Source organism: Ovis aries, chromosome X (genome assembly GCF_016772045.2).
Source record: "Ovis aries strain OAR_USU_Benz2616 breed Rambouillet chromosome X, ARS-UI_Ramb_v3.0, whole genome shotgun sequence".
NCBI lineage: Eukaryota > Metazoa > Chordata > Mammalia > Artiodactyla > Bovidae > Ovis > Ovis aries.
This window is the reverse complement of record NC_056080.1, coordinates 16,012,339-16,037,146: the sequence shown is the minus strand read 5'-3', so window position 1 is coordinate 16,037,146 and position 24,808 is coordinate 16,012,339. Positions and strand designations below refer to the sequence as shown.

The window sequence follows — 24,808 nt, the reverse complement described above, 5'->3', positions numbered from 1 at the left end:
TCGATTCCAGTCAGGAAGAACAGCCAAGGGAGTCAGTGCTTTTAGTGCAGAAAAGTTTGCACATGGAGGCTCAGAAGTGCTGGGCTCTGAGCCTTTGGGTTGCTCCTGCCATTCTGGTTTTCAGCCAGGGGGGCTTGAGTTGCTCAGAGGCTGCAAGTCGGCCTGCCCCCAGCACTCGCTGTGCCCCAAACTGTCCTAGGAAGCATGGTAAGGTGATGCTAGCTGCTCTTTCAAACAAGTCCAATGTGGATTGTGGTCAAGTACACAAAAGTTTATTTCTCACTCAAAGCCCAGAGTGGACGTTCCCTGTGGCAGGCTGCCCTCCTCTAAGCCATGACTGGGGTGTGCAGATTCCATCTTGTGGCTCCACTGTGTCCCATCAGGCGGCTTCCATGAGGTCCCTGTGCGTCAAGCTGAGGGGAGGAGAAAAAGCGTGCAGCATCGTTTGGGAAGGTTTGTAGGAGCCAGGCCTGGAAGTACTGTACTTGGCTTCCACCCACCTTCTGTTTGCTAGAACTCAGGCGTTGGGCCACACTGAACGGCAAGGGAGCGTGGGAAATGTAGTCCTGGCAGATGAAGAGGTGGGTATGGCGAACAGCGGCCAGGCAGCCACAGATGACATGCTGTTGAGGGAAGGATGGGAATTAACCACTACCTGGGATGCATTGAGTTAGGAAGAGAGAGTTGTCCTTCAGGGGTCAGGAGTGGCTGGTGGAGGGGTAGTGGTGGAGCAGGGAGCTGCCGCAGGGGCCGAAATAGGCTGGGGAGTTCTAGACTCTGGTCAGAGGTGAGAAGACACTTACCCCTTTGCCAGTCCCACCAGCCCCCACACAGTGCCCGTTCTTTCTGCCACCCCGCCCCTCCCGCTTCCCCCAGACTTGCCTTCCCTGCATTCAGTGTTGTCCACCATTCTCGGAAGGCTCTGTCCCTTTCGTTCCCTGGGGATTCACAGCTCAGTCTGTGGGGAAAGAAAACCAACAAACCAGTTCACACCAAGGTGGTACGGATCTGCTGGGGTTGCTGAGAAACTGAGTTGAGAAAATGAATGTGAAATACCTAGAGGGTGCCTGGCACATAATAAATAAATGCTTAGTAAGTAGATTATTATTCTCATCTTGCGAGTGTATGTGTGTGCATGTGTGAGAGAGAGGAAGAGAGGAGGGGAGAGACAGAGCTTTAGCCAAGTCCCACAGATTAATCTACAAATTAATCTACTCTTTTCCTCCCGATCTAATGGTCTCCTGACTGAATCATGGCCTTAGGGCCTGTGAAAACATCAGAGTTGTTCTGGTTGAGTCGGCAGGCCTTTGGCACACAGACTCATTGCTGAAGGGCACCTTTTAAGCCTCTTTGGAGGAGCCAGCCACCTCGGTAATGTTTATAGTACCCTGTCTCCCCCTCAGGCCCTCACCGGCCCTGGGCCCCAGGCTCCATATCTTTCCTCTAGTGCCTTTCCTCCTGCTTTTGGACACTTGACCCTCTTCCCCCTCACCATTCCACCATTTCCGCTGAAATCCTGTCCCCGTGCAAGACCCAGTTCACAGGTCGCTTCCGGGAATAAAGGCTTAATGACTGGAACTTAGAGGTGCAGCAGGTGAGGACAAAGGAGAATTATCATGGAGCCTGGCTTGGGCACCTGGAGTGTTAGAGGGACAATAGGTGGACTCAGTCCTCCCAGCCGACCATGGGGTGAGTACACGTGTCTGTGAACACACGTGTTCCAGAATTCTTTCCCAAACGAATAGGAAGTGACACCTGTTATCTTCACCGTCAACTAGTCAGAGGTTACACGACAGCTTCCGCTCCCCACCCAGCACCCTTGGCGTTGTTTATGCTGTATTACTTGCAACCGTGATACAGTGAATTTCTGGAACTTCAAAAGACTCACCGACCCAAAGGTTCTGCAGAGTGCCCTGTGCTGTTCTTGAGAGAGCCGCCTTCAGGCAGAGGAGTGCTTCTTACAAAACAGAATTCCAGAAAGAAGGCTCCCCATTTAAAAGGCGAGCACTCTCCACCCCGCTTTCCCAGCGTTGTCTGCCTACTTCTTGGGTCGAGGTTACTATTATTATTATTTTTAGGCAGTGTGCAGCTGATGAAGTGAAGTGGCATTTGTTTATTTATTGGTTTTCCATCCCTGTGTTGGAACATAAGATCATCAGCAGAGAGACTCCCTCTGTGACTCATCCCAGCCACACAAATATGATTAAAAGAACTTTCTCAAGGGCCCCAGTTATATTCTAGCAAAGGAACGCATGAGCTGGGCTGACCACCTCTGGAACAGTTTGCTTTTGAAAAGAGAGCTGTCTGCCTTGTTGTGTCCCCAGTTCATTATGACATCTTGGGGCACACTTCTAGTGAGTTCCTCTGTGGCTTGGAGGTTGCTATCATTACGGAGTGTCTTTTTCACAGGGGTCATAGAAAGTGCCACCAGCTGAGGAAACACCTGGTCAGAGTGGCTTGAATTGGTGACATTTGGGTCATCACATAATAAACACTAGAACTTTCCAGGGCATGATTTCTATGGCAGACACGGCTGATATCCTGTCCCCATGTCCTCTCAGACTGACCTCTATATTCCAATGGCAGCTCACTGAAAATACCTGTGGTTTTTCCCTGAGGCTTTGTTTTTGGTCTCAGGAGTACACTACGCCCACGTGCTGGACTGGCTGGAAGTGCCAAGGAATTAGCACATCGTCCAGGAGCAGCCCTTGACCTCTGATGGATGGATGGGAGTTGGTGAATAAATGCCCCAACTCCCAGGCAGGTGTTCTCCACTGTCTCCCAGCATTCCCTGTTCAGCTAAGCCTCAGTTGCCTGTGGTGGTAACTTACTTGATAAGTTGGCTTCCTTCCTTTCCAAGTCTCACTGCTTTACTTCTCTGCTGGTGTTTTCTAGATCTTCTCCCAAAGAAAGTCAAGCCAGTCTGTGCAGGAGCCCGAACTACAATAAGAAGCCAGTTGGGATCATCAAAACCCAACAGCTTTGCTGCTCCCCCACTCCTTACCATGTCATTAGGCTTCCACCGTGGCTGTGGCATTGCAGTAGTTATCTATGGAAGGGGTAGCCACTTCAGGAACACGGCCCTGTAAGGACAGTTCCAGGTATTACTAAAGCCTCTGGACCTGGGAGCCACATACTCATGTGCTTCCTGGTGTATGAACAGCAAGTGTTTGTTGGCTGAGTCTAAAAGGATGATCCTATAAAGGGGGAAGATCCCCTAGAGGAGGGTGGAGAATCTCATGGACAGAGGAGCCTGGCGGGCTACAGTTCATGGGGTTGCAGAGAGTCGGACATGACTGAAGTGACTGAGCACACTTAGCACAGCATAAAGCAATGAAGAATTGACTTGCACTCGCTTCTTCTCCTAGTTCCAAAGGCGTAAAGGTTGAGGCCATGTTCCATCCCCTGTCTGAACATCAGGTGCCTTTTCATGGAGCCAGAAAACTTAGTTGTAGTTATAGCCTCTTGTCTCTATGGAGGGATTCAAGATAAGATTCCTCCCTTTGTTTGGTGTCTAAATTCTCTCAATTTGAGTTTCATTTCTTTGTTCATAACATTATTACTGACTGAATTAAGTTTATTATACCAGTGGAGGAAATAGAATTCTTGAATCTATTCATCATAGACTTCATTGAGAATGTTTATTAGTTCCATTCTGGAATACCCAGTTTTGATACAGGAAACCCAATTCTGACTGCCCAAGGAGGGGTGCTGCTGCTGCTGCTGCTGCTGCTGCTGCTGCTGCTAAGTCGCTTCAGTCGTGTCTGGCTCTGTGCGACCCCCATAGACAGCCTCCTACCAGGCTCCCCCGTCCCTGGGATTCTCCAGGCAAGACACTGGAGTGGGTTGCCATTTCCTGGAGGTAGGCAATAACTATAAGATGAGCACCAAAAGAAGATAAATCTGTGTTGTTTTCTACAACTAACAAGTCACAAGTAAATGTGGTTGGTGGTCTTAAGAGCATGGGAGAAGCTTTCCCCAAATTTGGATCACCTTTTCCATGTGCCTCTGGTGGTGGTGAACGATTTCCCATTTTCCTGACCTCCTCTTTCCACTGGGAAGCTCTACTCCTGCCTCTCCTTCCACCAGGCTGCACAGCAACCAAGCTGTGGTAGCTCAACAGCGACCCCTGTGGGCAACTGAATAAAGCTCATTCAGTGTTTTTCTCAGAGCTTTTCTCAATTTCTGTTCCAGCTAGCTGAGCAACCACTTTCTCCTTTGGACGTGCACATACTTTTTTATCCCCAGCACCCGACTACCTTTTTTCCTTTAACTCTTGCTCGGTTATCTCAGAAAATTCCTCTGCTTTCTCCCTCTTGTCCTTACCCTCTTCCTCCCCTCTTTCACCCCTCCCTTGTTTTTGAGAAGATGCCCCTTATGGAGAGGAGAGCTATTTAGGCCTTTGTGTCTAGAATAAGCAAAACGGTAGGATCTGAAGTGAAATTATGCATCATAACCAATCAGCGATAGCTTTGGAACCTTGCAAGTGCTCATGAGTCCATATTCAAGATACAAAAGGCTCTGGCCACCTCTTCTTTCTCCCCCAGCCTCTCAGCCTGAATGAGAAATAGATTTGTGTATTTGCTGAATTGTTTTCCCATTGTTTGTCATTTCCAGTCATGCATCAGTGTTGTTTTTATTTTCACTGCAAATATTAATATTTCAGCAATGTTGGGGGTTAAGTGAGTTTTTTCGCCATCAAGTGTAGCATTAATTCTTTGGTAACTGCCTTCCCAGTTCCTAGCAATTGATTTTAAAATGAACCCTTGAACAAACAGGGTTATAATTCAGAAACTGAATATACAAACCCATTGGGAGCATTTGTCATGCTACTTAAGATGCTGAGAGGAACTATGGACCGTGGATCTGATAATGAAGACAGTGATGCTGGTGACAAGATGACAGAATGATGGTGATGATATGATGGCTGTGACAGGAGGATGCTGCTGCTGAAAACCATGATGATGGTGATGGCAGTGGTGACGATAGGGGTGATGATGTTAGCCATGTTTTCTTGAGCACTTTCTAAGTTCCAGGCCCTGTGCCAGGAGCTTTACACTGATTATTTCCTTTCATCCTTAAAGCCACCCCAGGTCTTTTTTAATCTCCATTTTGCACAGAGGGAAGCTGAGGCTTAAAACTAACCCGCCCAAGGTCACACAGCTAGCTAGGCAGAGCTGAATTTTTTTTTTAACTGTCAATACTTTTAATTATGTGATCAACACCATAAAGTATACTTAATAATAATCATTTAAATCCATAGATAACTATTCTTTAAATAATTTAAAACTTTATTATTTTTACCAATACTCAGCTTCTACCTAAGACAAAGTATGATAACTTTACATGGTTAGTATATGTAATATGTTTTATCCTTGGCTATTATTGCCTTCTTAATCTCATTAAAAAATGATCCATATATGTGAATTTTTCTTTTTTTAATATAAATTTATTTATTTTAATTAGAGGTCAATTACTTTACAATACTGTATTGTGGTTTTGCCATACATCAATATGTATCTGCCACAGGTATACACGTGTTCCCCATCCTGAACCCCCCTCCCTCCTCCCTCCCTGTACCATCCCTCTGGGTCGTCTTAGTGCACCAGCCCCAAGCATCCAGTATCATGCATCAAACCTGGACTAGCAATTCGTTTCATATATGATATTATACATGTTTCAATGCCATTCTCCCAAATCATCCCACCCTCTCCCTCTCCCACAGAGTCCAAAAGACTGTTCTATGCATCTGTGTCTCTTTTGCTGTCTCGCATACAGGGTTATCATTACCATCTTTCTAAATTCCATATATATGTGTTAGTATACTGTATTGGTGTTTTTCTTTCTGGCTTTCTTCATTCTGTATAATAGGTTCCAGTTTCATCCACCTCATTAGAACGGATTCAAATGTATTCTTTTCAATGGCCGAGTAATACTCCATTGTGTATATGTACCACAGCTTTCTTATCCATTTGTCTGCTGATGGGCATCTAGGTTGTTTCCATGTCCTGGCTGTTATAAACAGTGCTGCGATGAACATTGGGATACATGTGTCCCTTTCACTTCTGGTTTCCTCGGTGTGTATGCCCAGTAGTGGGATTGCTGGGTCATGAGACAGTTCTATTTCCAGTTTTTAAGGAATCTCCACACTGTTCTCCATAGTGGCTGTACTAGTTTGCATTCCCTCCAACAGTGTAAGAGGGTTCCCTTTTCTCCACACCCTCTCCAGCATTTATTGCTTGCAGACTTTTGGATCACAGCCATTTGGACTGGTGTGAAATGGTACCTCATTGTGGTTTTGATTTGCATTTCTCTGATAATGAATGATGTTGAGCATCTTTTCATGTGTTTGTTAGCCATCTGTATGTCTTCTTTGGAGAAATGTCTATTTAGTTCTTTGGCCCATTTTTTGATTGGGTTGTTTATTTTTCTGGAATTGAGCTGCAGGAGTTGCTTGTATATTTTTGAGGTTAGTTGTTTGTCAGTTGCTTCATTTGCTATTATTTTCTCCCATTCAGAAGGCTGTCTTTTCACCTTGCTTATATTTTCCTTTGTTGTGCAGAAGCTTTTAAGTTTAATTAGGTCCCATTTGTTTATTTTTGCTTTTATTTCCAATATTCTGGGAGGTGGGTCATAGAGGATCCTGCTGTGATGTATGTCGGAGAGTGTTTTGCCTATGTTCTCTTCTAGGAGTTTTACAGTTTCTGGTCTTATATTTAGATCTTTAATCCATTTTGAGTTTATTTTTGTGTATGGTGTTAGAAAGTGTTCTAGTTTCATTCTTTTACCAGTGGTTGACCAATTTTCCCAGCACCACTTGTTAAAGAGATTGTCTTTAATCCATTGTATATTTTTGCCTCCTTTGTCAAAGATAAGGTGTCCATAGGTGTGTGGATTTATCTCTGGGCTTTCTATTTTGTTCCATTGATCTATATTTCTGTCTTTGTGCCAGTACCATACTGTCTTGATGACTGTGGCTTTGTAGTATAGCCTGAAGTCAGGCAGGTTGATTCCTCCAGTTCCATTCTTCTTTCTCAAGATTGCTTTGGCTATTCAAGGTTTTATGTATTTCCATACAAATTGTGAAATTATTTGTTCTAGCTCCGTGAAAAATACCATTCGTAGCTTGATAGGAATTGCATTGAAGCTATAAATTGCTTTGGGTAGTATACTCATTTTCACTCTATTGATTCTTCCCATCCATGAACATGGTATATTTCTCCATCTATTAGTGTCCTCTTTGATATCTTTCACCAGTGTTTTATAGTTTTCTATATATAGGTCTTTAGTTTCTTTAGGTAGATATATTCCTAAGTATTTTATTCTTTTCTTTGCAATGGTGAATGGAATTGTTTTCTTAATTTCTCTATTTTCTCATTATTAGTGTATAGGAATGCAAGGGATTTCTATGTGTTGATTTTATATCCTGCAACTTTACTATATTCATTGATTAGCTCTAGTAATTTTCTGGTGGAGTCTTTAGGGTTTTCTATGTAGAGGATCATGTCATCTGCAAACAGTGAGAGTCTTACTTCTTTTTTTTCCAATCTGGATTCCTTTTATTTCTTTTTCTGCTCTGATTGCTGTGGCCAAAACTTCCAAAACTATGTTGAATAGTAATGGTGAAAGTGGGCACCCTTGTCTTGTTCCTGACTTTAGGGGAAATGCTTTCAATTTTTTCACCATTGAGGATAATGTTTGCTGTGGGTTTGTCATATATAGCTTTTATTATGTTGAGGTATGTTCCTTCTATTCCTGCTTTCTGGAGAGTTTTTATCATAAATGGATGTTGAATTTTGTCAAAGGCTTTCTCTGCATCTATTGAGATAATCATATGGTTTTTATTTTTCAATTTGTTAATGTGGTGAATTACATTGATTGATTTGCGGATATTGAAGAATCTTTGCATCCCTGGGATAAAGCCCACTTGGTCATGGTGTATGATCTTTTTAATGTGTTGTTGGATTCTGATTGCTAGAATTTTGTAAAGGATTTTTGCATCTATGTTCATCAGTGATATTGGCCTGTAGTTTTCTTTTGTGTGTGTGTGTGGCATCTTTGTCAGGTTTTGGTATTAGGGTGATGGTGGCCTCATAGAATGAGTTTGAAAGTTTACCTTCCTCGGCAATTTTCTGGAAGAGTTTGAGTAGGATAGGTGTTAGCTCTTCTCGAAATTTTTGGTAGAATTCAGCTGTGAAGCCGTCTGGACCTGGGCTTTTGTTTGCTGGAAGATTTCTGATTACAGTTTCAATTTCTGTGCTTGTGATGGGTCTGTTAAGATTTTCTATTTCTTCCTGGTTCAGTTTTGGAAAGTTGTACTTTTCTAAGAATTTGTCCATTTCTTCCACGTTGTCCATTTTATTGGCATATAATTGCTGATAGTAGTCTCTTATGATCCTTTGTATTTCTGTGTTGTCTGCTGTGGTCTCTCCATTTTCATTTCTAATTTTATTGATTTGATTTTTCTCTCTTTGCTTCTTGATGAGTCTGGCTAATGGTTTGTCAATTTTATTTATCCTTTCAAAGAACCAGCTTTTGGCTTTGTTGATTTTTGCTATGGTCTCTTTTGTTTCTTTTGCATTTATTTCTGCCCTAATTTTTAAGATTTCTTTCCTTCTACTAACCCTGGGGTTCTTCATTTCTTCCTTTTCTAGTTGCTTTAGGTGTCGAGTTAGGTTATTTATTTGACTTTTTTCTTGTTTCTTGAGGTATGCCTGTATTGCTATGAACTTTCCCCTTAGCATTGCTTTTACAGTGTCCCACAGGTTTTGGGTTGTTGTGTTTTCATTTTCATTCATTTCTATGCATATTTTGATTTCTTTTTTGACTTCTTCTGTGATTTGTTGGTTATTCAGCAGCGTGTTGTTCAGCCTCCATATGTTGGAATTTTTAATAGTTTTTCTCCTGTAATTGAGATCTAATCTTACTGCATTGTGGTCAGAAAAGATGCTTGAAATGATTTCAATTTTTTTTTAATTTACCAAGGCTAGATTTATGGCCCAGGATGTGATCTATTCTGGAGAAGGTTCCGTGTGCACTTGAGAAAAAGGTGAAATTCATTGTTTTGGGGTGAAATGTCCTATAGGTATCAATTAGGTCTAACTGCTCTATTGTATCATTTAAAGTTTGCGTTTCCTTGATAATTTTCTGTTTAGTTGATCTGTCCATAGGTGTGAGTGGGGTGTTAAAGTCTCCCACTATTATTGTGTTATTGTTAATTTCCCCTTTCATACTTGTTAGCCTTTGTCTTACATATTGCGGTGCTCCTATGTTGGGTGCATATATATTTATAATTGTTATATCTTCTTCTTGGATTGATCCTTTGATCATTATGTAGTGTCCTTCTTTGTCTCTTTTCACAGCCTTTGTTTTAAAGTCTATTTTATTGGATATGAGTATTGCTACTCCTGCTTTCTTTTGGTCTCTATTTGCATGGAATATCTTTTTCCAGCCCTTCACTTTCAGTCTGTATGTGTCCCCTGTTTTGAGGTGGGTCTCTTGTAGACAACATATATAGGGGTCTTGTTTTTGTATCCATTCAGCCAGTCATTGTCTTTTGGTTGGGGCATTCAACCCATTTACGTTTAAGGTAATTATTGATAAGTATGATCCAGTTGCCATTTACTTTATTGTTTTGGGTTCAAGTTTATACACCCTTTTTGTGTATCCTGTCTAGAAAAGATCCTTTAACATTTCTTGGAGAGCTGGTTTGGTGGTGCTGAATTCTCTCAGCTTTTGCTTGTCTGTAAAGCTTTTGATTTCTCCTTCATATTTGAATGAGATCCTTGCTTGGTACAATAATCTGGGCTGTAGGTTATTTTCTTTCATGACTTTAAGTATGTCTTGCCATTCCCTCCTGGCTTGAAGAGTTTCTATTGAAAGATCAGCTGTTATCCTTATGGGAATCCCCTTGTGTGTTATTTGTTGTTTTCCCCTTGCTGCTTTTAATATTTGTTCTTTGTGTTTGATCTTTGTTAATTTGATTAATATGTGTCTTGGGGTGTTTCGCTTTGGGTTTATCCAGTTTGGGACTCTCTGGGTTTCTTGGACTTGGGTGATTATTTCCTTCCCCATTTTAGGGAAGTTTTCAACTATTATCTCCTCAAGTATTTTCTCATGGTCTTTCTTTTTGTCTTCTTCTTCTGGGATTCCTATGATTCAAATGTTGGGGCGTTTAACACTGTCCTGGAGGTCTCTGAGATTGTCCTCATTTCTTTTAATTCGTTTTTCTTTTTTCCTCTCTGCTTCACTTATTTCTACCATTCTATCTTATAATTCACTAATCCTATCTTCTGCCTCTGTTATTCTACTATTTGTTGCCTCCAGAGTGTTTTTGATCTCATTTATTGCATTATTCATTATATAATGACTCTTTTTTATTTCTTTTAGGTCCTTGTTTAACCTTTCTTGCATCTTCTCAATCCTTGTCTCCAGGCTATTTATCTGTGATTCCATTTTGATTTTAAGACTTTGGATCATTTTCACTATCATTATTTGGAATTCTTTATCAGGTAGATTCCTTATCTCTTCCTCTTTTTTTGGTTTGGTGGGCATTTATCCTGTTCCTTTACCTGCTGGGTATTCTTCTATCTCTTCATCTTGTTTATATTGCTGCATTTGGGGTGGCCTTTCTGTATTCTGGCAGTTTGTGGAGTTCTCTTTATTGTGGAGTTTCCTTGCTGTGGGTGGGGTTGTACAGGTGGCTTGTCAAGGTTTCTTGGTTAGGTGTTTCTTGTCAGTGTTCTGGTGGGTGGAGCTGGATTTCTTCTCTCTGGAGTACAATGAAGTGTCCAATAATGAGTTATGAGATGTCTATGGTTTTGGAGTAACTTTGGGCAGCCTGTATATTGGAGCTCAGGGCAGTGTTCCTGTGTTGCTGGAGAATTTGCATGGTATGTCTTGTTCTGGAACTTGTTGGCCCTTGGGTGGTGCTTGGTTTCAGTGTAGGTACGGAGGCGTTTGATGAGCTCCTATAAATTAATGTTTCCTGGAGTCAGGAGCTGTCTGGTGTTCTCAGGGTTTGAACTTAAGCCTCCTGCTTCTGGTTTTCAGTCTTATTTTTACGGTAGTCTCAAGACTTCTCCTTCTATACAGCACCGTTGATAAAACATCTCCTTTCGAAGACAATGGGCTGCTTTTCGGGGCGCCTGATGTCCTCTGCCGGCATTCAGAAGTTGTTTTGTGGAATTTACTCAGCGTTTAAATGTTCTTTTGACGAATTTGTGGGGGAGAAAGTGGTTTCCCCATCCTATTCCTCCGCCATCTTAGGACCACCCCTCCAGAGCTGAAATTTGAACTAAGGTCTGTCTGAGTTCAAAGTTTGTACTTCTGACCTATCTGGTGGCGGGGGTGCGGGGAGTGAGGTGCAGTGCCCGGGGTGAGCCTGGCAGTGTTCGTGTGGAAGTTGGTGGGGATAAAGGGAAAATCTGAAGTCCAGGCCTTTGCACTTCGCAAATGTGCACCCCTTCCTTCCAGTGACCCCTCAGAGGGTCTATTTCTGGCACACTAGTCTCTGGAAAATGTCCTGCTAATGACACGGGATTATAAACAGTCCTTTTCCCAGAACAAAAATTTAACCTTTGTATCTCAACCTAATTAGAAGTATTTTCTCTTCCACAGGCCACAGGCAGGTTTCCACATGCCCCCCATCTATGTTCCTTACTTAAGAGGTTTCCTTATGGCCAGGAAAAATCTCCAAAAACCATAGCTTTGGGGGATGATAGACTCTGACCTGAGATCTTGAACATGACCTGGGCTCCTGCACGAGACGGCACCAGCACCTGAGGTTTTCGAGTGGTGTGTGTCCCGCTGATGGCTACGGGGCCTTGGCCACGTGCAGGGATAGACGCTTACCGGCTCTCACAGCCCATGTGCCCTGAGCATCCCCTGCCACCACCAACAGTTCTTCATGATTTTCTCCAGTGATTCTGAGGCATGCCTCTTCCCTTCCACTGTGGTCACCAACACTTGAGGATGGCACTTCTTTCCTCTTAGTTTCATGGGCAGCCCTCTCTGGACAATAAGTAATTTCCTCTGGTCCTTGCACTGACAACTCTTCCCACTGCTGGCTAGGGCCTGGTATCCTTTTAGCAACTTACTCCTTTACCTCTGCCAGAACGGTGGGCCTTGAGGGAGTGCCGTTAGAAGCAGATTGCCCTGGGAGAGTAGCAGGTGGTTAATCCTTGGGGAATTGAGCCAAGAGAAAAGGCAATGAGCCTGTGGAGAGAGCAGCATCAGGGTAGATGACTAGGAGATGCGTACCTGGCATGCAGTAAAGGTGCTTGGTTTCTGAAAGAATAAATAAGTGAATGGACAGAAACCTAGTTCCCTGTTCCAACCCTGCTCCCAGACCTGCAGCCCAAGGACTGCTATAGGTCCTTTGTGGGCAGGCTGGAGGTAGTTGGGGATCTAAAATGAGATCAGAAATGCCAAGACACCTGACATTCTCCTGGAGCAGAAAGGAGCCAGGGCAACCCTATGGCACCCTCCACAGCCAGACCCCCAGATCCCACCTGTGCTCTTGCAGAACCCTCCCAGGCTCACCAGTAGAAGACCAGGCCCAGCAGCTGCTGGCTTTGGTCATGAAGCTGCCGGCTCTGCACTCTTCGGATTTGTCCTGCTTTAGTATTTCAACCATAGTTTACTTGGTGATGCCCAGCCTTAAGCTGAGACCCTACACAGACCTCATCATAGGTCTGTTTGGCACATCATGGGTTCCCTGCCAGTGCTGTGATATCTTCACCCACAGACACTGCCCTGCTCTGGGAAGCTAAGGGCCAAGAGACACAAACCATGCTCTGACTGATGCTGAAGAAGTCTTCTTACCTTCTCCCCTCCTTTTGGCCTTCACTTTCAGCCTTCTGTTCTCCCCTGGCCAGCAAAGCTTGCCTCCTTTTTCTAACCATTCCTGGTCCTGGGGGCTTTGGAGTTGGGAGGATAGGGGATGGAGTCTTCTCAGTGGTCATGGGGATGGCCCCAAGAGACCCCTCCATTCAACCCTTCCCTCACCCCTTGTGCACTTTCCTTCCTGGGTCCAATTTTCTTGAGTGCCCACACCTCCCCATCTTTCAGGACCCACTGCAATTCCTTCCCAGCAGGCAGCAGTCACTCGTGGGAGGCCTGAGTTAACATTCCACTCCCCCATGAGAATGGGCAGTACCCTATGTTACAGAGGAGGAAACTGAGTCCCAGGGACTTAAAAAGGCTTTACCACAGTCACAAAAGAGCTTGTATGTGTGTGTGTGTGTATGTCCTGAATCTCATTTTCTATTTCAATTACTTGTCTATTAGGTGTTACGGACTCAAGGATGTATTTCATCTTTTCTCTTTTTTTAGTCAAGTTCCTCACCATCAAATTATTTGACATTTGGTGATTTCAGTTCAGTTCAGTTCGGTCGCTCAGTCGTGTCCAACTCTTTGCGACCCCATGATCTGCAGGATGCCAGGCCTCCCTGTCCATCACCAACTCCCAGAGTCCACCCAAACCCATGTCCATTGAGTCGGTGATGCCATCCAACCATCTCATCTTCTGTCATCCCCTTCTCCTCCTGCCCTCAATCTTTCTCAGCATCAGGGTCTTTTCCAATGAGTCAGCTCTTTGCATCAGGTGGCCAAAGTATTGGAGTTTCAGCTTCAACATCAGTCCTTCCAATAAACACTCAGGACTGATCCCCTTTAGGATGGACTGGTTGAATCTCCTGGCAGTCCAAGGGTCTCTCAAGAGTCTTCTCCAACACCACAGTTCAAAAGCATCAGTTCTTCGGTGCTCAGCTTTCTTTAGAGTCCAACTCTCACATCCATACATGACCACTGGAAAAACCATAGGCTTGACCAGACGAACCTTTGTTGACAAAGTGATGTCTCTGTTTTTTAATATGCTGTCTAGGTTGGTCATATGGAGAAGGCAATGGCAACCCACTCCAGTACTCTTGCCTGGAAAATCCCATGGACAGAGGAGCCTGGTAGGCTGCAGTCCATGGGGTCGCTAAGAGTCGGATACAACTGAGCATCTTCACTTTCACTTTTCACTTTCATGCACTGGAGAAGACAATGGCAACCCACTCCAGTGTTCTTGCCTGGAGAATCCCAGGGACGGGTGAGCCTGGTGGGCTGCTGTCTATGGGGTTGCACAGAGTCGAACACAACTGAAGCGACTTAGCAGCAAGTTGATCATAACTTTCCTTCCAAGGAGTAAGTGTCTTTTAATTTCATGGCTGCAGTCACCATCTGCAGTGATTTTGGAGCCCAGAAAAATAAAGTCAGCCACTGTTTCCACTGTTTCTCCATCTATTTGCGATGAAGTGATGGGACCGGATGCCATGATATTAGTTTTCTGAATATTGAGCTTTAAGACAACTTTTCACTCTCCTCTTTCACTTTTGTCAAGAGGCTCTTTAGTTCTTCTTCACTTTCTGCCATAAGGGTGGTGTCATCTGCATATCTGAGGTTATTGATATTTCTCCCAGCAATCTTGATTCCAGCTTGTGCTTCCTCCAGCCCAGCATTTCTCTGCATAGAGGTTAAATCTCCCATACTTTAGTGTTTGATGCTGGGTCAGGGACACAGACATAGCAAGGGATCCCTTTGACTCACATCAAACGTGAACCCAAAACAGTGGCTGAGGGACTGTACTTCTGAAGGAGCAGGGGTCTGGGAGTCTTGAGAACCGAAGCCTTTAAGCCTCACTGAACCTCTGAACCTCAGCTTCCTGCTCTACGAAATGGGAGGTATGGCCTGGGCCAGTAACCCTAAGACATCTTCAAGCAGGAGGGACCCTTGGAAGTCTCACTAAGCCTTGGAAGCTCTGTCTCTCCTGCTGAGTTGCAACTTCATGCTGCACTCCTGTCAGAAAAAAGAAAAAAGTTTGGACACCCCCTCAATACATAATGCATTGTTAAATTATATATGTCTCCCTGTATTTATTTATTATATATGCCAAAAAATAGAAAAATGGGAATAAAAAGGATGAGATGGCAAAACGAACATAAATAAGTTTTATGACGACTGCACCCTGCTCCCTGGGAAGACCTGGGAGCTCCCTGGTGTCAGTGGCCAGTTTGTGATGCTCAGACTCACTGCTTCCTCTGCCTGACTGGCCATCATCTCCCATATTTTTTTTTATATCAGTATCACATCAGAGCTAAGATTTGCACTCTGTCCTCTCTGGCAGAACTCCCCACAACCACTACCCACCTTCATGAAGGTGAGACTCTGTCATGAACTGCCTGGCCAACACTGTTTTCATAAATTAAGTAACACATTGGGGAACGTGTTCCCAAAGGTTACTTAGGTGCTCATAGTCCTTTCAGAGGGCTGTGTAGATATCTGCATGTAAAAGGCAATCAGCTGTAAGCCAGGGTAACTATTTTGCATTTTCTCCTTATTTTAGCCAATTTGAGAATACATTCATGTGGTAATTATGTTCACAGCTTCAGTAGAAAGGCCCTGTGCTGATGTTTAAAGCTCAGAAAATTTAATCACCGGGGCAAGTAATTGACAATTATTACACCCTGTGGGGAGAGCAAAACCATTTTTTAACCAATTGGAATTACTTCTTAGATATTTAGTGCATATCAGGTCCTAAATGGTGAAACCATATCCATGTTGTAATAAAGAATGAAAATTAGGCTTTGCTCATTTCACTCATAGTAAGTGGCTGGTGGTTTTTACACAGAATTAAGTCGATCACTGACAGTGTAGTTTAAATGCTGGATTGAAAGCAGGAAATAGACTCAGAATACAGGGTGCAGTTGGGAGGAGTGGGCTATTTACACAGGTCTCTGGGAAGTCAGTCTCGCAAGAGGGAGTGACGCCCCAGTGTTTTCTGGTGGGCAGGGGAACACAGAAAGACACATTGAGAGCCAGGGTGGAAGTTGAGGGAATTTGAGGATAAATGGCTTTAGGCTTCTCTGTGAAGTAAGAACCAAGTGAAAAGTGAAAGCGTTAGTCACTCAGTCGTGTCCAACTCTTTGCGACCCCAGGGACTGTAACCCGCCAGGCTCCTCTGTCCATGGAGTTCTCCGGGCAAGCATACTGGAGTGTGTTGCCATTCCCTTCTCCAGAGGATCTTCCTGACCCAGGGATCAAACCCAAGTCTCCTGCATTGCAGGCAGATTGTTTACCGTCTGAGCTGCCAGGGAAGCCCAAAGCAGCCACTGAGAAGCAAGAGCACTCACTAAGAACACGTTTGGCTGACCAGGTGCCTTGTTCTCTGGCCTTTGCATTAAGGCCTTCATGCACAGTGGAGTCACCTAGGGAATTTCTTTTTTAAATCCTGATGCCCCGGCTGTACCCGAGACCAGTTAAGTCAGAGTCTTGGTGGTGGGACCCAGGCATTGGTTTTTTTTTAAAGCTCCCAAGTGACTCTAATGTGTAGCCAACTCTGAGAAGAGGGCTGAGGCAGCACTTGTCAGATGGGAATGTGCACATGGGTCATCCCGGGAGCTTGTGGAAACGCCACTCCCAGGACTCATGAGCAACAAGGACAAGAACAATCCCATTCTGACCTGAAAAAGGGACGGCTGCCTACAGTCATCATAAAAACCAAAGCTGTCGATATTTTACAGCTGGAAAATGTATCAGGATGTATTTTTAGAAAATGAATGTCTTAGAGGAAGAAATTTATCCTGATAAAAAAAATTCTAGGTGAGGCTGATTTCAGCAGCAGAGGAGGGCAGGTCACCTCTTCAGAGTGGAGACCAGGGGACTCTGGAAACACCGGCCCCCGAGCATCCGGCTCATTGACACTGCCTCCCCTGAGGCTGAGCTCGCCTTCCTGTGACCTCACTCCAGTGGCTCCAGGATCCTCACAGGGTTCTGAAGCAGGCAGTGGTCCCCAGCTTGATTCTCTGCTAGGTAACCCTGCCCACCAGACCCAGAAACCTAGGCCTCAAACCTCTCCTCAGGGGTGCTTAGCTTTGTGGTTGGTTCAGTAGTCACTTCTGTGGTGAAAATGCTCTCAGTTCTCAACATGAAATCAAGATGCTCTCCAGAAGGTGATACAGGGCTCCCTGGCATGCTCCTAGGGGATCATTTAGGATGTAGCTGTGGGTATTAGGTTATTTGAGTGTGTGAGTGTGTGTGTGTGTGTAGAGAGAGAGATTAGGTGTTAAATGCCCACAACATGGAAATAGATGCACTCTACAACCTAGAGAATAGTCAGAGTGGTCAAGTGTTTTCACCTTCGAAATTAACCCATAGTTGAATCCTCATCATAAAAATGTCAGTCTGTACAGAAGCCCGTAAGGTAAGTTGAGTCCTCTGCAATGCTCTGGAAGCAGAAGCCTGAGAGGCAGGCCTGGCTTGCAGGGCACCCAGTGGGGTGCAGATGCAGGGCGGGTCACTTACTGACTGCTGGGAGCTGGGCCCCAGGTAAGCCTCTTCCCAAATGTAACTGCTTATGAGAGAAACGGCACATGTGCCCCTTTGCCTTGGTTGTCTTTTTCTGTGTGCATCAGAGAAACACAGGACCCCAGGACGAACCCATTCACTGGTCACCCCAGCGGACTCTTCACTGTCCACAAAAGTGCTTTTGCATCGCCTGCCTCATCATTTGGGTCTCCCCCTGGCCAGCGAGGGGGTTGGCTGCCACATTCCCCTCCTTGGGGCTTATGGGCCCAACCCTCTGTTCTTAGGACAATGCGAGCGTGTGACCTCTGTGATAACTGGCCTCTGATGAGTGGTAATCAAAATTTCTGGGTCACGGTCTCCTCATTGATAAGAAGGGTTGAGGAGAGGATAGAGGTGTGAGGTTTCATGCCCTGCCAGCCTTGCCCTGCCCTGATTCTATAAATGTGACAAGAGGCTGGTTACAAGAACACGAGGCTGTGAAAGGCCTGTGTGTGGCAGTATGAGAGCAGGTTGGAAAAGAATTTCCAGACCTGAGGGAAAAAAATGAAAGGAGAATAGATTTTATTAGAGGGGGAGACACTGTTAGAATAGTGGGCCAACTCAAGGGAGAGCTGCCACTTTCATGGGCTTGTGGCCAATTTTATAGCCTTAGGACAAAGAAAATCCCTATAGAAAGAGGTGGCAATAGGTCATTGGTTGGGGGTCCTTCGGTGCCCACTTTGACTAACATGGAGAATGGAGACAGGAGCCGGCCAGTTAGGAAAGGATGGCTCGTGAGAGGCAAGATGGCTTCTGACAGTGGTTGCCATGGAGCTTGGCTGATTCTGGATTTGTTGCTCTATGACCTCAGTATAGGGCTCCACAGCCTATACACTCATTGACACTCTCCCTCATTCTGAAAGGATTCACGGAACACCTGCTGTTCATCAGTTATGGGTATAAAGATGGGCGAACGAGAAACTTTGTTTCTCTTGCTGGCCGTGATGGGGAGGGGCAGGACTAGATAAGGCAAGGCAGGGTCCTGTGGGAACTCAATGGGGTTGGGGGAGGTAGAGACTTCAGAGTGTGACAGGTGAGCAGGAGTTGGCTGGGTGAAGGTCAAGGCCCAAGGGGGCACCAAGCTGAGGGGCAGAGCCCAGGGACAACGCCCCTGTGGTGTGTACTTAGATCTTCATGATAGTTAGGGGGTTCAGGTGGCGATTCTGTGATCCCACAGGTCTCTGAGCCCAACTACTGCCCCACTTCCCTAGCTGCCCTGTGTCCTGAGGCTTCTCCCCAGAGTCTCCGTCTGCGGGGCACACAGGCTGGGCCCCAGCCCCCTGCCTTCCGGCCCCAGCAACTGGCCATGGGCCAAGAAAGCAAGGGTCTCCAGCAACCACAGATCCACAGGGCCCAGTTTCCCTCCCTTTACACCCCATCCCATGCCCCCAGGGTAATAGTGCAGGCTGGATGGCTGACCTCACTTACATTCATTTGCAAAGAATACCTGAAAATACGCAAAGGGTACCCTGCCTCCTCAGCTGGAGCACACTTGGGCAGCCCATCTGGCTTCCTGGCTTGTTTTCAGGGACAGAGACTTGCCCTCTGAACCCTCATCTCTTGAGCTGGTTGTTATCCTCGGGGCATCACTGAGGCTTCCAGCAGTGGCTCCTGCAACAGGGTCACCCACTGAGGCCCCCCAGAGTTGGGGCTCCTGCTGGCAGGGTAAACAAGGGAAGGGAGAGCAGAAAATAGCCCAGGGCTACCCTGCTTTTATCACTCACACCTCCCTGGGCCCTGCATGGTACTGGAGGGGAGCCTCTGCCCAGCCCATAGTGGGGAAGCAGAGTATTGGCTCAGTGGACCAGTGGCAATCTCGGGAAGGGACTGGGGCTGTTCACCGGCCTATTCCCGCTGAGCTGCCAGGCAGCTCCAAAACTGTGGAGCAGGGAGGAGGCAGGAGTGAGATCTGGGCCCTTGGCCCCTGAGATGCCCCACGCTGCTCACCTCCACCTGTGCCCCAGCCTCTCCTACATCCATCTGTCCCCAGTCCTGTTCCCAGAGGCTCGTGGCCCCTGCAGGACTGGTGCCAAGAGCTGAAACTCACTGGGTGCTGTAGGGTAAGGGAGTTAGAGAAGGCAAGGTTCGGAAAAAGAACGAAACCGCACTTTACAGGAACAGATCACCTTTAATGAGGCGAGAAGGGGCAGCAGTCAGATTAGTGACCTGCTGCACTTATCCAAGAAAAGAGTAAGTATATATAGGCATGTATGTGGAAAGCTACTGTCTTAAGGGGGCTTGACTTCTCCAAGGTTGTTCGGAGTAGTTATCTCTTAAACAGCTGGGGCTAGGAATTTTGGAGATTGGCCAGAGGCTGGACCAGCTAGGAGCTGGGCATAATCAACCTTAATGTCCATTTTTCCTTCGGGAGAGAGAGTTCTTTGTTTTGCATAGAATGGTGGGGAGGACCTGGAGGGGAATTTTAACTCCAGGCTATTTTGAGCCGTGTAACTTTCCTTCAGGTGCCACCTGTGGGAGAAGCAGAGGCCCATGGGTGACACCCTGACCTGGCAAGGTGGCTTCCTCACACTCTGAGCGGGAAGGTGCTGGAGGATTAGCTGTCATAGAACCAGGGCCAGGCAGGGAGAGGAGTGGGATTGCAGGAAGACATGAGAGCCACTGCCTGGGCTGAAGGTGTGTGCCCGGAGCAGGTGGAGATGATGCCCCAAAGTTTGCCTTCTTGCTCTTGGCGGGTGGGGGAATGGGACTGAGGGAGGCAGAGAGAGAGGGAGGCCCACATCTGGAAGGACAGACGGTATAGCCCAGGAAGCAGTCTCTCAGCGGGGTAACCCCAGACCCACGGGAAGCAGGGAGCAGGATTTCTTCTGGTGGTTTGCCTCGCAGATCCTCAGAAGCCACCTCAGATGGACAGTCGCGGGTGCCTTCTCTGCTGCTGTCCGTGTCCTCTCCAGCCCCACCTCAGCTTCCCTTCAGGATCCTGTCACCCCTCCCAGAGTTCTGGCCACTGTGACAGACAGGGCGGCCCTTCTGGAGGAGGCCTGGGATGCTCAGGGCCTTCCAAGGGCTGCATGTGAATGGCCGACAGAGCTCTGAGCTGCCGAGCCTGCTACCTCTCCTGGCTTCACTCTGAGGCCTTCTCATGCTAGCCAGTCTCTATCTGATCAAAGACATGCCCCTCCACTAGACTATAGTCTCCATGAAAGCATGAGCATCTCCAGAATCACAACAGCATCTCCAGCCCCCAGCAAAGCTCTGGCATGCAGTAGGCTTCAGCAAATTGATTGGATGAATGATGAATGAATGCATGGAAGAATGAATGAACGGTGTATTGGAGGCATGTCACTTTCTGGAGAGAATAAGAGAGCACTCCTCTCAGGAAAAGCAGACCTTTCACCTGGGGCAAGCCCCCTTGCTACTCTGCCTCCAGGGGCATCACTGGCCAGCACACTGGGCCAGCTCATGGTCATCTCCGGAGCACACCTGGACCCTAGGGAGCTGGGCTCTGGCACCCTTCCTCAGAGGCTCTGCAGTGTGCCCAGCCCAGGGTATCACTCACCTATCCTTCTGCAGAAAGTCATCTGCACAGCATCCTTCATCTTGCCCTCCCCTCCTCATACTTAGAGAAATTCCTTGTTCTGTGCATTCAACATGTTGTGATTGTCTGGAACTATCACAGGGTTGTTCATTTGTTAAAGCCGCCTTCCTGTAGGGAAGGCTCATTGGTTGACTTCTAATCCCATGGTGTTCTGGGCCGCCTCTCTTGTTTTGGAGATTGTGTTGGTCATTTAGGGGTGAGGAGAGAAGGATGAGTTGACCACAGGACAAAAGTCTAGACAACTCAGACAGGTGAGGTCAAGAATTAGAGTGGCCCAAGGCCTGCCCAGCAAGACTGAGGATTATTGAATTATTATTGAGCCCCACCAGACTCCAGGGCTGCACAGATCCCTAAGTTAGACATGGTGCCTGCCTTCTCCATGGTAACAAGGCTAAATATGGACGTGTTTCCATGGAGAACCGTATCGCAGCTGCAGCCCTGCTTCCTCCAGGAAGCACCGGCGCTGGGCTCCTTTGGCATCTTAGGAGGTGGCCAGAGGTGCCAAGGACATCAAGAAAGTATATCTCACCTCTGAGGATGTTTGTTTCCAACACGTGTTCCATTTCCTCAGCCCTAGACTCGTCAACACCCTGTCCTCTTGACAGCTAGAAGTTAGGGGAGGCCAAGGGTCAAAAAGACGGATTGGGAAAGTGACACTGGACCCCGATGAGTGTTTGCACAAGTTACCCGATCTCCCCCTTGCTCCTTGGAGTGGCTTTTCCTCTGACTGGAGGAAAGAGGGTGCCATTGGTCAGAGAGAGGGAGACAACGGTAATGACCCTTGTATAAATACACTGGTGTTCCTCTCATCAAGGCTCTTTTGGAAGAATTATTGCTGCTAGAAAGAGTTTTTTTTTTTTTAATGATTTCCATAACTGGGATGGCCCCTGTCCAATTTTATAGAATATTCTAATGTGGCAGGGCTCTGTTTTCTCCTCAAAGGAAAGTAAGTCTTAGCTCCTTATTTGAATTTGGACAAGTCCAATCTCCACATATCTTAACTGTCCAATAGAGCGATGTGGAATGAAACTTTGTGTTTGTTGAAGGCTAAACATAAGCTGAGTGTGTATTTGGCTTCACAATACTCTGTTCAACCTCACTCGGTTATTTAGTCATGACATCATCTGTGTTTATAGTTTAATCGTCTGTTAAATTGGGGCTGTCCACGCACAGCTGATCGTATGGGTGTGTTCGTATATATTAGGAAATAGCTGTCACATGTATGTGTACACTGAGAAATGGGTGTGCTCCCCGGGTAACTGAGACATGGAAACTTTTAAGAGATGTGGGGAGAGCTCTGGAGGCAGCTATAAATGGTCTCAGAAGGAAGCTTCACACGGTGTATTCTGTGTTGCAGGCCAAGTGGCATCCGAGCTGAGTGATGGACGATCTACAGTCCCAGAACCTCGCCATGGACATGAGCGACTCCTCCCCCGCCTTGACCAATAACAGACTGGAGAATGGCATGGCCCAGCTGATCACCACCGAGGCCTGGAACATCAACTCCACCGACCTGGTAAAGAAGGCGCTGGTGACCGTGCCAGCCCCATCCATCCTGAACCCCCCAGCCGAGTCCCAGAGCGGCGTGGCTCTCAAGGTGGCGGCCACCGTGCTGCAGCCCCTGTGCCTGGGGGAGAGCCCCGTGGTGATGCCCATTCACATGCAGGTGGAGGGCAGCTCGGCGCCTGAGCTCAACCAGAGCGGCAACGCCACGTACGTGATGACAGCGCAAGGGCCCGTGCAGCTCCCAGTGGTGCTGGAGCAGCACGTGTTCCAGCACCTCAACTCCCCGCTGGTCCTGCCGCCGGAAGCCCCGGGCTCCTCTGGCACCATCCACAACAACCTCTTCCAGGGGGCCCGGGACCCCGAGGCGCAACCCCAGCTCCTGGATCTGCGGATCCCCAGCCAGCCGCAGGAGCCCCCACTGCCCTTCGAAGCCGTGCTCCACAATCTGTTTCCTGCCCAGGGTGCGCTCGGCCCCCCGCCCTGCCAGCCTCCCCCAGGCTATGCCCCAGTGCCCCCCCAGCCATTCAACTCCCCCTTGTCACCCCTGGTCCCGCCGGCCACGCTCCTGGTGCCCTACCCGGTGATCGTGCCCCTGCCCGTGCCACTCCCCATCCCCATCCCCATCCCTGTGCCTCAGAGCTCCGAAGCCAAGTTCAGCCCGACTTGCCCCAAGCCGCCATCTGCCTTTGGCCTCCACCCCTTTAAAGGCCCCCAGAGCCCTCTCCAGAAGGAGGAAGTAAAGCCCTTCGACCTGTTCCAGCCCCGGGAGTACTTCCAGCTCGGCCGCCACACTGTCATCAAGATGGGGAGTGAGAATGAGGCCCTGGATCTCTCCATGAAGTCAGTGCCCTGGCTCAAGGCTGGTGAAGTCAGCCCCCCAATGAGCCAGGAAGACACAGCCCTAGACCTGTCACTGGCCGCCCACCGGAAACCTGAACCTCCCCCCGAGACACTGTATGACAGCAGCGGGTCCGTGGACAGCCCAGGTCACCCGGTGCTGGAGAAACTGCCCAGTGGCATGGAAGTGCCCTTTGCCCCCGCCACGACACAGGAGGCTGCATCTGTCATGGAGAGTCACGGGGGCGGCAGCGACGCCACCGAGCTACCCAGCCAGCCTAGTGGCGAGGTCAAGGCTGGAAATCACATGGAGATGGTGAGCGAGTCCCAGGCGGCCAAGGTGATCGTCTCCGTCGAAGACACTGTGCCTACCATCTTCTGTGGCAAGATCAAAGGCCTCTCGGGGGTGTCCACCAAGAACTTCTCCTTCAGACGAGAAGACTCCATGTTTCAGGGCTCCGACACCAACAGCCCAGGAGAAGAGGCCCTGGGAAACATGGAGGCCCTCAGGAAACCCACCAAAAACCGGAGCATAAAGTTAAAGAAAGTGAACTCCCAGGAAATACACATGCTCCCAATCAAAAAACAACGGCTGGCCACCTTTTTTCCAAGAAAGTAAATAATGGCTTTTTAAAATTTTTATGATTATAATATGGGGAAAGGTGCATTGGTTTTATAAAAAGGCATTTAAAACAAATTATCTTTGTTAATTATTTTGGGGAGTAGCTGGGAACCAGGAAAGCAAATTGGCTCTAGAGGCCCTGTAAGCTAGGATCATTTTCTTTTTTAATTTTTGACTTTTCACAAATGAGTAAATAAGAGCAACCTATTTTTCAAGCAGATTGCACATTTTTTGCAGCTTTAATGGAATATTGGGTGAATCAGAGGGGGTTAAAAAAGCTATTTTCATTGCCACAAAGTGCTTTGATGATGTAATACCTAATAAAGGGTAGGATGAATATTTCACAATAAATGTTCATTTGCACTAATTGGTTGCAGTATTCTATCATTTATAAAATTTGCATGCCTGAACTGGCATGGTTTTGCCAAAACTGTCACTTGTAAAGCACTGAAAGTTATCCATGTTTAGAGACCAAAAAGTTCTTCAGACATGCTGGACAGAGAAGAATCATACTGGCCTCTGCCCTCAGAAAAGGAGGATTAGGAGTATGTATGACTTTGAGCAATTTATTTCCCCTTCTGGCCCCTTTCTTCATTTGTAAAAATGTGGCAGAGGGAGGTGAGTTCCAAGTACCCATGGCCCCCTCTAGTTCACAGAGACCCTGGATGTGCAGAATTCGGTCTGAAACCCTCCATAGACTAAGACAGACAAGATGTCTCTAAAGGCATATTTACCTGCCTCCTCTCCTCCCTCTCCCAAAATTTAGCTGAAAGCACTTTCTTTTCAAGGGCAGCAGGAGCATTGTTCTGAATGAGTAATAATCCAGGAAGTCAAAAATATTACCGAAGGCAACTCAGAACAAGAGGAAAATCCAGTGGATTAGGAGGTGTCTCATAAAA

General features: G+C 46.8%; 1 protein-coding gene across 4 annotated transcripts in view; it reads left to right on the top strand.

Moving 5' to 3' along the window:
- Positions 1–24,276, top strand: part of RAI2 (retinoic acid induced 2) — a 73,750-nt gene extending 49,474 nt beyond the window's left edge. For 2 of the 4 annotated variants that reach the window (XM_027963025.3, XM_027963024.3), the window contains exons 2-3: positions 22,302–22,460; positions 22,611–24,276. In XM_027963025.3, the coding sequence (XP_027818826.2) occupies positions 22,326–22,460; positions 22,611–23,906 (1,431 nt within the window). In that variant the 5' untranslated portion in view covers positions 22,302–22,325 and the 3' untranslated portion in view covers positions 23,907–24,276. Of the gene's footprint in view, positions 1–22,301 lie in introns of all 4 variants that reach the window. The other 2 variants (XM_015104814.4, XM_027963023.3) reach the window with 1 other exon arrangement.
- Positions 24,277–24,808: the final 532 nt, after the last annotated feature.